The following is an 18,598-nucleotide window of genomic DNA, read 5'->3' on the forward strand; positions in this document are numbered from 1 at the left end:
TGCTCTTTTAATTGTATCCAATGGAATTTTTTTTACCAAAGCAATTTTATCTACATATATAAATATAAAAAATATATAAACAAACTTTCTTTAACTTGCTAGTTTAGCAGTTGACTGGGCAGATGACAAAAAGTATTAGATGAAGAGAAAAGAACTAAAAGAGGTGGTGAACGAATATAAAAATAAAATGAGTTTTATGGGAGAAAATCCTAAACATAACAGGTTTGGAGAATGGCAGTAAACCAAATGATCTCCCCAATTCCAGCCCTTCAAGATTCCACACACTTAGACCATAAACACATTGATCACAGACAGGCCTGTATTTTTCTCTGGAAATGGAAATGGTCTAAGTCCTTCCAGGCCCTATTAAGGAATCTGTGTTTAAGGTAGCTGCTTCTCCTCACTTCAATGAGACTGAATTCTAGTCTCAGGGACCTTCCCTTCCTGCCTGTATCAGGGAAAAGAAGGCTAGTTTAAGTGAATATACTTAAAACTAAGTACAAGACAGGAATGTTTTTTGTTTGTTTGTTTTTTGCGGTACACGAGCCTCTCACTGTTGTGGCCTCTCCCGTTGCGGAGCACAGGTTCCGGACGCGCAGGCTCAGCGGCCATGGCTCACGGGCCCAGCCGCTCCGCGGCATGTGGGATCTTCCCGGACCGGGGCACGAACCCGTGTCCCCTGCATCGGCAGGCGGACTCTCAACCACTGCGCCACCAGGGAAGCCCAACAGGAATGTTTTTAGTGAGCTACTCCGTGGGTCCCTTATATCCCAAACTGAAGCCCCTGAATGTTTGCTAAAGATCAGTTTAACAATGACAATGTACTTTTTTGTAATACCCTAGACAATCACCCAATGTGATGGGGAAAAGTAGAGTCCTGGAGACTTCGCATTCTCATGTCCTCCCCTGACTCACCTCAGACAAGCCACAGCAGATACTTATGTTCTTTAGGCTCTTCACCTTTAAAGGTGAAGAGGAAGAACTTCCTTTAAAGGAAGAACACTGCCTAGAGTAATGTAATATTTAATGAAGAACTCTGTAATTACATAATCACTACTAAACAAAAATAACCAAGCCTAGGGGCTTCCCTGGTGGCGCAGTGGTTGAGAGTCCGCCTGCCGATGCAGGGGACACGGGTTCGTGCCCCGGTCCGGGAAGATCCCACATGCCGCGGAGCGGCTGGGCCCGTGAGCCATGGCTTCTGAGCCTGCGCGTCCGGAGCCTGTGCTCCGCAACGGGAGAGGCCACAACAGTGAGAGGCCCGCGTACCGCAAATAAAATAAAATAAAATAAAATAACCAAGCCTAGTGAAGCCACATACATAACACAGCTGCAGCCCCAATAGGACTGCAACTGTCGTTTCTGTGTCATTGCTGTAAAGTGACTCTTTTTTCCCTTTGACTTTAGTTATTTCAAAAACTTTCGATACTGCTCCTATGCTTCCCATGTCCGAATATGTATGCCCTTGACTGACGGCATTTCTTCATTTGAGGACCTCTTGGCTAACAATATCCTCAGAATATTTGTCTGGGTTATAGCTTTCATAACCTGCTTTGGAAATCTTTTTGTCATTGGCATGAGATCTTTCATTAAAGCTGAAAACATGACCCATGCTACGTCCATCAAAATCCTTTGTTGTAAGTATGTTTCCTATATAAATGAATTAAGTATGTCTTCGGAGAGCTGTGCTCTAGATTATATTGGCATTCAGCAGATGGCGTTTAATATGAATTATATATGCTGGGCAGTTTTTTTAAAGTATGAAGGTACTATTGTTCTCTTTGGCTACTCTTTTCTGGATTGCGTGAATCTGCAGTGAGTTATGTCTTCAAAATGGGGTAACAGGGAGCCGATAAGTTAAGGGATGGATTATAGAGGACAGGTTGTGGGTTGCAGAACTATGTTTTGTTTAACCTTCAATTGCAATAGCATCCATGCTCCTCAAGCCCAGAAAATTATTCCTTTTATTAACTATGTTAGTAATATCTTTTACTGTTTAAAACCTAGACCCCCCCATTCCCCTGCAAATTATCTCCCCACCACCATTTTTTTCAAAATTATAAAACAAAGATGCAGTGTAGTACTTTAGAAACAGTACACCTTTTGAAGCCCATTGGCTTCTAGGCACTATTGTAGGTTTTCCAGTAGTTCATTTAATACAGGAAGAAGGAAGCAGACCTAAATCAGAAAACTAAGACGGAGATGCTGGAACTACCAACATACATTCTATGACTCTTCAATAGGTGCGGACTGCCTGATGGGTGTTTATTTGTTCTTCGTTGGCTTCTTTGATCTAAAATACCGCGGGCAGTATCAGAAGTACGCGTTGCTGTGGATGGAGAGCTTACAGTGCCGCCTCCTGGGCTTCCTGGCCATGCTGTCCACCGAGGTCTCCGTCCTCTTGCTGACGTACTTGACTTTGGAGAAGTTCCTGGCCGTCGTCTTTCCCTTCAGTAACATCCGTCCTGGAAAACGGCAGACCTCGGTCATCCTCATTGGCATCTGGATTGTGGGATTTTTAATAGCTGTGATTCCATTTTGGAAGGAGGATTATTTTGGAAACTTTTATGGAAAAAATGGAGTATGTTTCCCACTTTATTATGACCGAACAGAAGATATTGGAAGCAAAGGGTATTCTCTTGGAATTTTCCTAGGTAAATTATATTTTTCATTTCCTGGACAAACGTTATTTTTGTAGCAATACCATGGATTTCAGTAAAGCCATAGTTCTCCATTTCAGAAAGTAAATAAATATAGTCAAGACTGTTTCCTTTTTTAAAGAAAAGTCCTTGCTGTGTATTTATAGGAGGTTTTATTAAATTTTTTATTATAGAGATTTAGTGTGGAAAGCAAACACATACTGTCAGGATCTCTGAATGATCTTTTTATTATCTGTAAGACCCTTTGATTTCATGTTCATACAAAGTGGCAATGAGCTGGAGGAATTCTAGTTCACTGCCTTGTCCTGTGACGCTACCAAGTTATTTGAATTCATTTTTTTACAGTATAGATATGAGCTAAATAAATAATAATAAAATTCTTGAAACTGACTAGCAGGAGATTATCTGAATGGAAATACCAGGAAGGTTTATTACCTTTTGTAAATGCAGTTCCAAAGTCAGCAACGGAAGGGTGCTTAATAAAACTCCTTGCTTTTTAGTTTTCTTAATTCTCCCTAATTAAAGAGGGAGAATTAAGGGTTTTAGAAAAGAAAACGCTACCTTTTCTATTACAAATGAATGAGAAGTTTAGCCCTTAAAGATTAAAAAGACTTTTAAAATTGTCTAGTAGGTATCTCTCTTGCTTAAAACTAAGGCCATTCCCATGTCCCCTCTTTAACTAGGGCAGTATTATCATTTTGATTCTCCCTTCTCATCTTGTCCCCTCAACTAAGAAGTCAATAAGCTCCATCATCCTTTCGTTTTTTTAATATTCGTTACCTTTTTTTTAAATTAATTTATTTATTTTTGGGTGTTCGTTGCTGTGCGCGGGCTTTCTCTCATTGTGGTGAGCGGGGGCTACTCTTTGTTGCGGTGCGCAGGCTTCTCATTGCGGTGGCTTCTCTTGTCGTGGAGCACAGGCTCTAGGCGCGCGGGCTCAATATTGTGGCTCGCGGGCTCTGGAGTACAGGCTCAGTAGTTGTGGTGCATGGGCTTAGTTGCTCTGTGGCATGTGGGATCTTCCCGGACCAGGGATTGAAGCTGTGTCCCCTGCATTGGCAGGCAGGTTCTTAACCAGTGCGCCACCAGAGAAGTCCTCATCCTTTCTTTTTCATCAAATATTTTTCCCTCAAAATACACCTTTGCCTTCTCTTTCTTCCAGTCTCTACCTACTGCTGTCACCTTTGCTTAAAGCCTTATGACCTCTGCCCTGAATTATTACATTAGCCCTCACTGGTCTTTTGGCTTCTGGCGTCTTCTCTTTCCTACTTATCTGTTCACTACCTGAGTACCAAAAGGACTGAGTATCTTCTGCTCAGAGACTTTCAGGAACTCCCTACAACCAAGGTCAATTTTAAATTAGTCACTTAAAGCCCATCACAAAATAGTCCTAACCACCCCTCCCAGCTATTCTCCATCTATTCCTTCTCTTCTTCCTTTGAAAAAGAAAACACTTTATTTGCACCATTTTAATAATACTCCTCACATAAACCCTATTTGACAGCCATTTTTTCGTGGCTATGGCACACCTACAATGTTGTAAGCCATTCCTGGCATAGGTGCACTTCGTGGAAACCCTCTCTCCCTCACACACACATATGCACACACACTACTGTACATTCATTGGTTCAGACAGGATTTATTAAGCACCTCCTATAGGCCAGGCACTATTTGGGGAACTGGAGAAAAAACAGATTGGCCCCACAGATCTGCAGCCAGAAAGAAGGATGAAGACAAGGAAACACGTCCTCATGTCACAAGCTGACAGATGCCACGAAGGAGGAGTACAGGATGTTCTAGGAGCCCCAGATCTGAGGATCAGGGAAGACATCCCAGTAGAAATGAATCCAAACGGAGGCCCAGAGGATGAGGACACATTAGCCAAGTGAAGGCAGAGGTCGTGTTCCAGGAGCTAGAGACCCACAGCCAGGGAAAAGGCCCAGATAAAGGGCAAAAGAACTATCATCTATTGAGATGATCATATGGTTTTTCTCCTTCAATTTGTTAATATGGTGTATCACATTGATTGATTTGCATATACTGAAGAATCCTTGCATTCCTGGGATAAACCCCACTTGATCATGCTGTACAATCCTTTTAATGTGCTGTTGGATTCTGTTTGCTAGTATTTTGTTGAGGATTTTTGTATCTATGTTCATCAGTGATATTCGCCTGTAGTTTTCTTTCTTTGTGACATCTCTGTCTGGTTTTGGTTTCAGGGTGATGATGGCCTCGTAGAATGAGTTTGGGAGTGTACCTCCCTCTGCTATATTTTGGAAGAGTTTGAGAAGGATAGGTGACAATTCTTCTCTAAATGTTTGATAGAATTCGCCTGTGAAGCCATCCGGTCCTGGGCTTTTGTTTTTTAGAAGATTTTTAATTACAGTTTCAATTTCAGTGCTTGTGATTGGTCTGTTCATATTTTCTATTTCTTCCTGGTTCAGTCTTGGAAGGTTGTGCATTTCTAAGAATTTGTCCATTTCTTCCAGGTTGCCCATTTTATTGGCATAGAGTTGCTTGTAGTAATCATCATGATCCTTTGTATTTCTGCAGTGTCAGTTGTTACTTCTCCTTTTCCATTTCTAATTCTATTGATTTGAGTCTTCTCCCTTTTTTCTTAATGAGTCTGGCTAATCGTTTATCAATTTTGTTTATCTTCTCAAAGAACCAGCTTTTAGTTTTACTGATCCTTGCTATCATTTCCTTCATTTCTTTTTCATTTATTTCTGATCTGATCTTTATGATTTCTTTCCTTCTGCTAACGTTGGTTTTTTTTTGTTCTTCTTTCTCTAATTGCTTTAGGTGTAAGGTTAGGTTTTTTATTTGAGATGTTTTTTGTTTCTTAAGGTAGGATTGTATTGCTATAAACTTCCCTCTTAGAACTGCTTTTGCTGCATCCCAAAGGTTTTGGGTGGTCCTGTTTTCATTGTAATTTGTTTCTAGGTATTTTTTGACTTGCTCTTTGATTTCTTCAGTGATATCTTGGTTATTTAGTAGTGTATTGTTTACCCTCCATATGTTTGTATTTTTTACAGATTTTTTCCTGTAATTGATATCTAGTCTCATAGTGTTGTGGTCAGAAAAGATACTTGGTACGATTTCAATTTTCTTAAATTTACCAAGGCTTGATTTGTGACACAAGATATGATGTCTCCTGGAGAACGTTCCATGAGCACTTGAGAAGAAGGTGTATTCTGTTGGTTTTGGATGGAATGTCCTATAAATATCAATTAAGTCCATCTTTTCTAATGTATCATTTAAAGCTTGTATTTCCTTATTTATATTCATTTTGGATGATCTGTTCATTGGTTAAAGTGGGGTGTTAAAGTCCCCTACTATGAATGTGTTACTGTCGATTTCCCCTTTTATGGCTGTTAGTATTTGCCTTATGTATTGAGGTGCTCCTATGTTGGGTGCATAAATATTTACAATTGTTATATCTTCTTCTTGGATCGATCCCTTGATCATTAGGTAGTGTCCTTCTTTGTCTTTTCTAATAGTTTTTATTTTAAAGTCTATTTTGTCTGATATGAGAATTGCTACTCCAGCTTTCTTCTGATTTCCATTTGCATGGAATATCTTTTTCCATTCCCTCACTTTCAGTCTGTATGTGTCCCTAGTTCTGAAGTGGGTCTCTTGTAGACAGCATATATATGGCTCTTGTTTTTGTATCCATTCAGCTAGTCTGTGTCTTTTCATGGGAGCATTTAATCCATTTACATTTAAGATAATTATCAATATGTATGTTCCTATTACCATTTTCTTAATTGTTTTGGGTTTGTTATTGTAGGTCGTTTTCTTCTCCTGTGGTTCCTGCCTAGAGAAGTTCCTTTAGTATTTGTTGTAAAGCTGGTTTGGTGGTGCTGAATTCTCTTAGCTTTTGCTTGTCTGTAAGGTTTTAATTTCTCCATCAAATCTGAATGAGATCCTTGCTGGGTAGAGTAATCTTGGTTGTAGGTTTTTCTCCTTCATCACTTTAAATATGTCCTGCCAGTCCCTTCTGGCTTGCAGAGTTTCTGCTGAAAGATCAACTGTTAACCTTATGGGGATTCCCTTGTGTGTTATTTGTTGTTTTTCCCTTGCTGCTTTTAATATTTTTTCTTTGTATTTAATTTTTGATAGTTTGATTAATATGTGTCTTGGCATTTCTCCTTGGATTTATCAGGTATGGGACTCTCTGTGCTTCCTGGACTTGATTAACTATTTCCTTTCCCATATTAGGGAAATTTTCAACTATTATCTCTTCAGATATTTTCTCAGTACCTTTCTTTTTCTCTTCTTCTTCTGGGACCCCGATAATTCGAATGTTGGTGCGTTTAATGTTGTCCCAGAGGTCTCTGAGGCTGTCCTCAGTTCTTTTCATTCTTTTTTCTTTATTCTGCTCTGCAGTAGTTATTTCCACTGTTTTATCTTCGAGGTCCATTAGCCATTCTTCTGCCTCAGTTATTCTGCTATTGATCCCTTCTAGAGAATTTTAAATTTCATTTATTGTGTTGTTCATCATTGTCTGTTTGTTCTTTATTTCTTCTAGGTCCTTGTTAACTGTTTCTTGCATTTTGTCCATTCTATTACCAAGATTTCGGATCACCCTTACTATCATTATTCTGAATTCTTTTTCAGGTAGACTGGCTATTTCCTCTTCATTTGTTAGGTCTGGTGGGTTTCTGCCTTGCTCCTTCATCTGCTGTGTGTTTCTCTGTCTTTTCATTTTGCTTATCTTACTGTGTTTGGGGTCTCCTTTTCACAGGCTGCAGGTTCGTAGTTCCCATTGTTTTTGGTGTCTGTCCCCAGTGGCTAAGGTTGGTTCAGTGGGTTGTGTAGGCTTTCTGGTGGAGGGGACTTGTGCCTGTGTTCTGGTGGATGAGGCTGGATCTTGTCTTTCTGTTGGGAAGGTCCATGTCTGGTGGTGTGTTTTGGGGTGTCTGTGGGCTTATTATGATTTTAGGCAGCCTCTCTGCTAATGGGTGGGGTTGTGTTCCTGTCTTGCTAGTTGTTTGACATCGGGTATCCAGCACTGTAGCTTGCTGGTCATTGAGTGAAGCTGGGTCTTGGCATTGAGATGGAGATCTCTGGGAGATTTTCACCGTTTGATATTACGTGTAGCTGGGAGGTCTCTTGTGGACCAGTGTCCTGAACTTGGCTCTCCCACCTCAGAGGCACAGCCCTGACGCCTGGCTGGAGCACCAAGAGCCTGTCCTCCACACGGCTCAGAATAAAAGGGAGAAAAAATAGAAAGCAATAGAGAAAGAAGATAAAATAAAGTAAAATAATATAAAATAAAGTTATTAAAAGAAAAAATAATTATTAAGAAAAAAAAATTTTTAAGTAATAAAAAGAAAATACACACACACAAAACGGACAGACAGAACCCTAGGACAAATGGTAAAAGCAAAGCTATAAAGACAAAATCACACACAGAAGCATACACATACACACTCACAAAAAGAGAAAAAGGAAAAAAATATATATATATATCTTTGCTCCCAAAGTCCACCTCCTCAATTTGGGATGATTCGTTGTCTATTCAGGTATTCCACCGATGCAGGTACATCAAGTTGATTGTGGAGGTTTAATCCGCTGCTCCTGAGGCTGCTGGGAGAGATTTCCCTTTCTCTTCTTTGTTCACACAGCTCCCAGGGGCTCAGGTTTGGATTTGGCCCCGTCCCTGCCTGCAGGTCACCTGAGGGCATCTGTTCCCCGCTCAGACGGGACGGGGTTAAAGGAGCAGCTGATTCGGGGGCTCTGGCTCACTCAGGCCGGGGGGAGGGAGGGGTATGGATGCGGGGCGAGCCTGCGGCGGCAGAGGCCGGCGAGACGTTGCACCAGCCTGAGGCACGCCATGCGTTCTCCCGGGGAAGTTGTCCCTGGGTCATGGGACCCTGGCAGTGGCGGGTTGCACAGGCTCACAGGAGGGGAGTTGTGGAGAGTGACCTGTGCTCGCACACATGATTCTTGGTGGCTGCAGCAGCAGCCTTAGTGTCTCATGCCCGTCTCTGGGGTCTGCGCTGAAGCCGCGGCTCGCTCCCGTCTCTGGAGCTCGTTTAGGCGGTGCTCTGAATCCCGTCTCCTCGCGCACCCCGACACAATGGCCTCTTGCCTCTTCGGCAGGTCCAGGCTTTGTCCCAGACTCCCTCCCAGCTAGCCGTGGTGCACTAGCCCCCTTCAGGCTGTGTTCACGCCGCCAACCCCAGTCCTCTCCCTGCGATCTGACCTCCAAAGCCCGAGCCTCAGCTCTCAGCCCCGCCCGCGCCGTCAGGTGAGCAGACAAGCCTCTCGGGCTGGTGAGTGCTGGTCGGCCCCGATCCTCTGTGCGGGAATGTCTCCACTTTGCCCTCCGCACCCCTCTTGCTATGCTCTCCTCCGCGGCTCCGAAGCTTCCCCCCTCTGCCTCCCGCAGTCTCCACCCCCGAAGGGGCTTCCTAGTGTGTGGAAACCTTTCCTCCTTCACGGCTCCCTCCCACTGGTGCAGGTCCCGTCCCTATTCTTTTGTCTCTGTTTTTTCCTTTTTCTTTTGCCCTACCCAGGTACGTGGGGGAGTTTCTTGCCTTTTGGGAGGTCTGAGGTCTTCTGCCAGCGTTCAGTAGGTGTTCTGTAGGAGCTGTTCCACGTGTAGATGTATTTCTGCTGTATCTGTGGGGAGGAAGGTGATCTCCGTGTCTTACTCTTCAGCCATCTTGAAGCTCCTCCCTTATTTTATTCTTAACTAAACTTTTTGACAATAGGCCTGAGATAAATTAATTTTGTGAAATTCTATTTATATGAATATATAATGAGATTCCATGGAATATGAAATCTTTTGGATAAAAACAATGGAACACCTTGAATTTGTAGAATTTTTCCCTAGACTTCACCAGTCTTACATACAGTCTAATCAGATGAACATTTTTTAAATAACTTTGAAATTATATGGAAATTTTATGTTCACTATAAGGAATAAGATGATCAGTTTTAGGATTTTTATGATAGCAAGAATATAACAGAGCAACAAAGAAGTCAGCATTATACGATAATGATAAGTGAGAATCTTCTGAACATATTTGACCCTAAAAGAGTAATTTATGTAGTTGAATTTTTAGTTTTTCTGTTATTCCTTGTTTTTCTAAAACAAGTCTCAAAGGTTCTGAATTTTAGTTTAGATTACTGTGGGCAATCTGAAGAAAAAATAAAAATGTATTTTAGTCCTATGTGTTATTTTTTGAAAACCAAAAATCATAAAAAATAATGTTTCTGAGGCTGTTGTCTTCTTGATATTCCAAGGATATCTTTTTCATATTTATAAGTTAAAGGGATAGGGGCGTATTGATTTCTTGAGCTGTGCATGTGATTACAGTAATCCCTTAAGGTTTGAATTTGCAGAGAACTAAAAATGAAATAGCTGTTTTCCTGCTTTAAAAAAGCTAAAATTTACCTCATGATATACGTAGATCTGAATTTCAAAGTCTACAATTCTTGGAAAAGTGTTTATGTATTTAAAATATCTTTTTGATCTGGCAAACCCAGTTTTTTTAACTTGTTCCAGTTTACAGCCTTGGATTCAGGGTTTTAGCTGATTTACCACTGGGCTTATAACAAGAATGCTTCCTGGAAGTACAGGGGAGGGGAAGAGGCACCATATTGAACATCTAAGTAGCACAGTATTTCTACTGTTGATTTATACACCTGAGATGTTAAGAGGTGTGCTTTTCCCAACAGGTGTGAATTTGCTGGCTTTTCTCATCATTGTGTTTTCCTATACTATTATGTTCTGTTCCATTCAAAAAACTGCCTTGCAGACTTCAGAAGTGAGGAATAACACTGGAAGAGAGGCGGCCGTCGCAAACCGTTTCTTTTTTATAGTGTTCTCTGATGCCATCTGCTGGATTCCTGTATTTGTAATTAAAATCCTTTCCCTCTTCCGGGTGGAAATACCAGGTCAGTCCCTTCTGTTATTCCCAAGTACGTTGTGCTTTCTTATGCCCTTTGTGTGACGAGGCGAGAATACAGTCTGTCACATATAGTAAGTTCTCCATAAATACCTACAACTTGAATACAAAGGTTTAGGATTTCCTAAGTGTTTTATAATCAGTATTCTAAGATAGGAGCCGAGTAATGGTGCAACCCAGACAAGAATAACAAAAACACAGGAGACAGAGGAAAACTAAGTCTTAGTGTCTTGCTTCCACTTGGCCTACGTAGTGATGCTTCACCAAGAGTACCTAAAACAACACAAAATATACATGTCCAGGTTCCACCCTGGGCCTCTGAATTTAGTCTGTAGGGGCCAAGGCCTCTACGTGGGTGTTTTGTGATTCTAAGGTGCACACCCCTGATTAAGAGCCACCGGTCTATTTCATGGCCCTAGCCACGTGGTTGTCACACTGTGCCCTGTGGAGGTCTAATGTTCCATGAACGTGCCTATCTAAAAGGCCACACCCCTACTTCAACCAGAGAAAATCACCTTTCATTAGTTAGGATTTTGCTTGAAGGCCTTTCTGGGACCTAGAAATTGTAGCCATCCTAGGGTCCACCCAGGGCTTTTGCCCAGCCCTCAGGGAAACAAACTTTGGGATCATCTTCAACTCACTTTTTCAGCCTATTGCAAATCTATTTGGAGTGTTCCTCCAGGGCAGGAATTGTCTTCTTCATCTTGGTAGAAGATGTTTTCAGGATTTGTACCAGAGGAACATCTTTAACAGTCATCTTATTTTATTCTTAACTAAACTTTCTGACAATAGGCCTAAGATAAATCGATTTTGTGAAATTCTATTTGTATGACTTTATCATGAGATTCCATGGAATGTGAAATCTTTTGGATAAAAACAAAAGAAGTGTCGAGCATGGGGTTGACACATCAGAAGCCCTTATAAAAGAGTGATGAATGTACAAGTAACAAACACCTGCAACTATTTATGTCCCTCTGCCTTGCCAAATGCTTCACTGCAAAATGACATACAACATTTGCAGCATCCCCTTAACCTATGAGCTTAGTCCCACAACAAGGTTTTCTGATAGCAGGGGTAGTAATCATTATTGTTGGAGAGAGTCTAAGACATTTTAGATCATGATATGGAACTAGAACAGGAAAAAAAAACATGAAAATGTTGTTGGGCCACACATTGGTCTTTCTCTACATTTTATAGTTCAGTCCTTTGAGGTTCGTCTTGAATACCTCAGTGCACCTAGGAGAGAAGTCTTTACCACACTTGACTAAGCCCCTGCTCGCTTGCCCAACTCCCCATGGTGTTGTAGAAATTGCTACATTCATGGACCTAAATGGCCACTGTCCCCACCCTCCAAGAACTCTGGGGTCTGCTCCATCATGGTAGGTCACTGAGAGTACATGGGTTCAGCCCCAAAGATAAGCTGGCTTCAGCCCTCCCATTTCAGGACTTACCTGCTAACCTTACATCAGTGAGTCATCCTGAGACAAACAGGAAGTCTCATTCCTGATCACAACCTCCTTTCGGGACACAACAGACAAAAAACAACTGACTGTTTTTCTTCAGTCACAAACTGTTCATATCTAATTTTTTTTTTTAATTAAGGACAGATAATATAGTAATATAAAACTTCATTTAATAAATCTAAGGTATGCTAAATACAAACGTATTTCTTCTGTATTCTTTCCAGTTAAAAAGAAATAAGGAAAAGAAAGAGAAGACGGGGTGGAAAAGAGGAAAGGCAAACATAGAAAAAGGAGAAGGGAGAGATCAAAGGGAAGGAGGAAAGGGCAGATAAAGTCAGAGAAGACGTGGAAAAGTAAACGGGAGGGAGAACAGACGGGATGTAGGGAACAGAGCAGGGCTAAGAGAAGAACAAGCAACAGTGTCTGAAGGATAAGAAATTTACAGGATGGGGAGGGAAGGAGGGGGTCACAGAGGAGAGGGGGAGAGGAAGGATGCTAGGCTTATGTCCAGCTCTCACCTGAGATGGCAGTTCTCAGACTTTTGAAGATGGGGGAGGAGACAGCAGAGTGTGGTGGGACTGGAGAACCCCAGGTTCTGAAAATGGTTGTCCGCAGAGCCGGCCCAGCTCACTGACTTCAGTCATGTAAGTTATCGTCAGCCCCTTTCACAGATAAGGCAGTTGAGGTCTGGGGAGCTTAGGGGATTTGCCCACAGGCACACAGCTAAGAAGTGTGTAACCCTGGGAGCAGGCTCTGTTTAAGGGAGAAAATAGATTTCATCCTAACCAAGCAACTGATGTACCGTCAGCCCTCCGTAGCCCTGCGTTCCAAATCCATGCATTCAACCAACTGCAGACGGAAAATATTGGAAACAAATTTCCAGAGAGTTCCAAAAAGCAAAACTTTAATTTGCCTTGTGCTGGCAAATAGCATTTACATTGTATTTACAACTCTTTACGTGGCTGTACCTTGTATTAGGTGAAGTAATCTAGAGATGATGTAAAGTATACGGGGGATGTGCATAGGTTATATGCAAATACTATGCCATTTTATTTAACGGACTTGAGAACCTGTGGATTTCGGTGTCTGTGGAGCTCCTGGAACCACTTCCATGGTGGATACTGAGGGACAACTGAATTCAGAAAGGACACTGCCATCCAAAATTTCTCCTCACTTTTTCTGGCATATTTCCCTTAATATTCTATTAACCTTTGTAAGCCTTCACACAGAAGGAATTCGTTGAGTTCGGAGCTATATTCTTTTTTGCTCTTCAAATCTTCTGACTGCACTCTGAATATAGCAGCGGGGATATGAGGGAAGGGCAGGAAGACCTTCAGGACTGAAATTCAGACCAAGGTCAGAGCTGACTCTGGACCAGAACCTTCTAGTTCTGGACACTGTCCTATTGATTATGAATTATTTCCTCATTTTCTTATTTTTCTATAAGAAAGGGCAATGAAAACAAGAAAAATACATTATGTATCAATTTATAGTGTATGAAGTGTTTTCACATATCTCCTCCCACGTTGTTTCGTAACAACGTGCGAAGTCGTTTCTGAAACTCAGAAAAGTCGGTGGTAGGACCTTGAATTCGTAGCTCCCGTGCTCTTCCAGCAGAGAGCTTTTCCATGAGGTGAGAGAGGACGTAAACGAGCCATGTAGCCGTCTCAAAAGTAGCTTTGACTATAAAATGTTACGTGTCTTGTGTCTATGAAAACCTCAGCTTTCTTTCACACTTCGTTTCCTTCTCAGAAACAATCACTTCCTGGGTCGTCATTTTTTTCCTCCCAGTAAACAGTGCCTTGAACCCAATCCTCTACACTCTCACAACCAGCTTTTTCAAAGACAAGTTGAAACAGCTGCTGCACAAACATCAGAGGAAATCGATTTTCAGAACTAAAAAAAAAAGTTTGTCTACATCCATCGTGTGGGCCGATGACTCGTCTTCAGTGAAACTTGGGGTTTTGAACAAAATAAACCTCGAGGAGAATATAGTGAAACCAGCTTCCTAGTACTGGTTTTGGAGCACTGGACTTTCAATGGACTACCTGAAAAAGCACAGCATTTGGAAGATGACATCTGCAGTCCTTTTCATCTTTACCAACGGCGACCCTTTCTGCACAGACAGCACGGCAGGATGATGTCAGGCCCTGCATTCCGGTGGCAGCTGTACTGTTTATCAGCTGGGCTGAGAACTGTACCTGAGAGTTCTCCTCACCGACATGCCTGAAATGCACAAGTGAAGCCATAAATAGTAGGCTGATAAGCAGTTGTTCTCTAGCTCGTCAACGCGGCCAACCTACCAGCGGATGCCCACACGTTGGCGCTGCGTGGTCTGTTTTTAAACTGAATTGTGCTGTCCATAAAATAAAAACAGTCACGACATCTAACACTAGCGTGATGGGAATAGCATAAGCCTAACATCTCTCTCCTTGCTTTTTCAACGTCAAGTGAAATCCTCAGCATCCTGCTGAACTGATAGCGAAGGATTTCCGAGATGTCCACCCACCTCAAGTCCTGCCCTATGGAGGCCCGTGGATTAGCGGCTCTGAAAGCAGAACTTCATACAAGGTTCGAAGTCGAACATATGACCAGAGAGGCACGCTGACCATTTGCCTAGTACCATTCACCTTTTCAGCTTGTATTTAATGTGAGAAGAACTGAGCTCTCAAAATATTTCTCTTAAGGTTGCCCATGCCATAAAGGAAAATTGGGCACTCCAACTGCCAAAAACTACATTTTAATATGTTTTAAAGTATAATTTCTTAAGAGCGGTATCCCTGTTGCTGGCAACTTCTGCCATCATAGAACACACAGATAAGAAGGGTTAAGGGGGATTTAAGAACACTGGACTCAGATCAATTCCTGTTGTTTTCAACCAAAAGGCTGGTAAGTTTGGATTTGTTTTTTGAAAAAAGTAGTTGTGAAGTCCTGGACATGTTTTTATATGGAAAGTTTATATGTCAAAAAAAAAAAGAATCAGGTAAATAAAATTATATTTTGCATTTGTCTATACATTATTTTAAATTCAATAAAGACCACAGATAGGGCTTATTGACTGTTACCCATGTTTTTCTTGGTAGAGAATATAACTAGGAAACAAACACAGCACCGCAGTTAACAAGACACCTCTTTACACTTTTCTTTCTCTTCCCCCCTCTTTCAAAGCATGAAGCAGTAACTTAATTTCTTTACTCTTCACTTCATTCTGAGTTCCTTTAATGAGATGAAATGTAAGCAGCTGACTAAGAACTCCACATCACCTCCTACTGCATATTAAATGAGATGCCCTTTTATCCAGTAGCATCCAGGAAAGAAAGAATCCCAGAGTTTCTGCATCACAGCTGTGTCGGTAATTTACCTGTCAGTATCTAATATTGACTAAAACCATCATGGGAGTTCCTTTATTTTGATCAAGTGAGATATTTCTTACATCAGGGAAATCTTTTCACTCTTATTAGAAATAATGTCCCTACCCATTGACTAGGCCACGCTTTTGCCTTATAGTTTCAAAATTTCCTCCGTCTTATCTCCTCACTATGATTAGTTGCTTCCCAACTTGTCTGTTTTTTTAAATGTCCTTTGCCCGTCCTTGAACATCACATGATTTATTTCTAATATATTTCCCAACGTCAAAAGCATAAATAAGGAATAGACCCCGAGCGTAGGGTATCTCAATCTTAGCACAAATGTGTCTCCCAGTTTCCCACTCTCGAGCCTCAGGCATGGGCCGGGAGGCAAGGATCTGGGAGCGGTGTTTGTGAATGTCTGCGCTCTTACTGTTGAGCTTTGGACATGAGAAGCACAAGGTCAGATGCACCGGGGAATTTGGCAGCACAGTTCACGGAAAAATGGAAGCTCTATGTTGGTCAGCAGCATGACAAATAGTATAAAATTGAATTCTAATGGCTTAGTGATTTACAGTCTTATTCTATACTGCTATATAAATAGAAAACCATCAGAAATACGTTTGATTTTAGCTAATGATAGTGTTTTATCTGGGCTGAGTGAAGTCTTTTGTGTTGGGTCAGACTTGTTTTCTAAACCCAGTATTTCTATGTGGTTGTGAAAATACCACCTCTGTTCGTGAGCCATTTTCCATGACAAGATAAACATCAATTAAATGTCACTCCAGAGTTTAAGAGGCCACAGACTGTGCCATCTCTGAGTAGGAGAGGGTGAGGGCAAATTACCTGATCCACATCCTGTTATGCCTTTGTGTATAACGTATCTTGTCTTGAAAAGAAAAAGATATTCTAAAAACTCAATATGGAACCTCAGACATCAGTGCAAAGAGAGGCTTAGTGGTTTATCTGTACTAGACATAGCCAAGCTTTTCTACATCACTTTGGTTTATTCTTAAGTTTTATATCTAATTAAAGTTAAACTAGTTTATGCCAGTTACAGTTGCTGAAATAGCTTCTTGATGGTCAGGTGCTTTAAGTGAAATTAGGCATATCTGAGCTTTTGTATAAATAGTAGTATCACCTTCCCCCAATCCCATCTTGCACCCCAATTCTGCGGCTTCATCTACCTGGTCTCTATAAAATCAAGGAGCCACAGAAGCAGACCCATCTCCCCAGTGTTTGTCTCCTAAGGATGACTCGGTTGCCAGATCAAATTAGCATTTGGTGATTTGCTACCTATCTACTCATGCCACATTTTCAAGATTTTTATCTCACCCCAGGTGATTCTTCACTCTGCTTTCCCATCCTCAAGTTCATAAGCAGTGCAGAAATCCAGAGAATGCACATGTTAGAGATGAGAAATGGTAAGGACTTCACATCAATCATATCCACCCTATCGTTTGATAACTACTCCAAGGGAGTCTGAAGGAAATGTATCTGCCAAAATTAACAAGAAATACATGTAAGACATATTTCCTTTTAGTTTTTGCAGTATAACGTAAACGGGCATATGGTTCTATTTAATAAATAGACTTAGGCAACTTTACTCAAGAAACAAAACATTGAACATAAGTATTTGTGTCTTATTTCCTTATTCTGGTAGATAAGAGAGAATGATTACAAAGATCTCTCTCTGTGTATCTATTTATATATTTTTCTGTTTATGTATGTTTCTGTTTATATGTCAGTTGTCTGACATCTTGTTTATGAAAGACAGAAGATGTATATTTATCATTAATGTATATTTATCAAACAGATGTATATTTATCAAACATTATCATTTAATAATGATAATGTTTATCTCTGACCAGGAAAATGAAATGAAATTAGATGATTCTCCTTTTAAATGGCTTTTCAGTGGGAGATCTCAAAGTCCTTGAGAAATACTTCCCAAAGCCCTGAAAGCTAGTTGAAACCTATTACTCCATGTATTTCATTACACTGGTCTTCAGGATATTTCTCTACATGACACGTACGGGAGAACCAAATTACAAATGAAGAAATAGAGGACAAAAAGGCCAAGTGACAAAATTGCAGATCCAGAGTGGGGATCTTCTGCTGTCTGAACAGCCTGGTCCCAGTCCATAGTGACACCTCCTACCCCCAGGACCTGAAGAAACTCATAACAATTTTGAGTTATAAACTCATAACTACTTTATACAGAAGAAATTATTTCTGGACTATCTGGGAGCTAGTAAAACGTTCACTTGTTTAGTGATTGACTTCATAGTGTGAGGGTGTCTGCTTCAGTATAGGTTTTGTAATGAAAGCTGTATACTTTCTTGCTAAGACCACACACATTTAATACAAGGAAATACGCTGTCAAAAGTGAGGGTGCTGGTGACGTAGTTCAAGGTCAGCCATCAACTACTTCCAAGACCTCAGACAAATATCTTTAAATCTCTATCATTCTCTATAACTGACTTTCCTTAAGATTATATCACGTAAACTGACGTCTTGGCCCGTTTCTGGGAAGATCTATTATGTGGATTAAAACACTTGCTGAAGGTTGATATGGATTTAAAATGCAAAAGTTTACATAAAGTTCAAAGATCATTCAATTCTCAATTTCCCTTTTCTCAGGAAGAATCAATGCACAGAGCCACCAATGTTCAGAAATCCACCCCTTTCAGTGGATTTCCTTCCAGGAGGCTTCTATTCTGGAAAAAATTCTGAAGCAATGCCTCAGACATTGAAGCTTTTCTAGGACACAGGCACTTACAACAATACAGCAGTAAGTACAACTTAAAAATTAGGTGGCCTATTGCTAGCAAAATCCAGGAATGCAGACATCAGCATAATTAACAAGCAAACATCTTTACTACAAATCAGACTGATCTCTTCACTTAAGTGTAAAAATAGGTCTACTATCACCTGCATTAGCCTCTTAAACAGACATAGATGCACAGGGATGTCCAGCACTTATGACTGGGTATACTCCTGGGAAAAATGTTGTTAGGATAAAGAGACAATGACATACCTGATTTCCCCGTGGAACCAGCATAGAACATGTGGTTCTTGACCCAGGATTCAGTTCCACCTCCAACTTTGCCCCATCATCTGTAAACTCCCTCCCCGTGTCACCAGCCTCTCCCTCCCTCTGCTGGCTCTTTCTCCTCAGCTCACAATGCTACAATTCTCACCGC

At 41.1% G+C, this 18,598-nt stretch overlaps 1 protein-coding gene across 1 annotated transcript in view; it reads left to right on the top strand.

Moving 5' to 3' along the window:
* RXFP2 (relaxin family peptide receptor 2) overlaps nt 1-14,057 on the top strand; it is a 46,589-nt gene extending 32,532 nt beyond the window's left edge. The window contains exons 15-18 of the mRNA XM_059996191.1: nt 1,408-1,637; nt 2,244-2,654; nt 10,353-10,571; nt 13,798-14,057. Coding sequence (XP_059852174.1) covers nt 1,408-1,637; nt 2,244-2,654; nt 10,353-10,571; nt 13,798-14,057 — 1,120 coding nt within the window. The remainder of the gene's footprint in view (nt 1-1,407; nt 1,638-2,243; nt 2,655-10,352; nt 10,572-13,797) is intronic.
* The last annotated feature ends 4,541 nt before the right edge of the window (nt 14,058-18,598 follow it).

This window comes from Delphinus delphis, chromosome 18, assembly GCF_949987515.2.
Source record: "Delphinus delphis chromosome 18, mDelDel1.2, whole genome shotgun sequence".
NCBI classification, from domain to species: domain Eukaryota; kingdom Metazoa; phylum Chordata; class Mammalia; order Artiodactyla; family Delphinidae; genus Delphinus; species Delphinus delphis.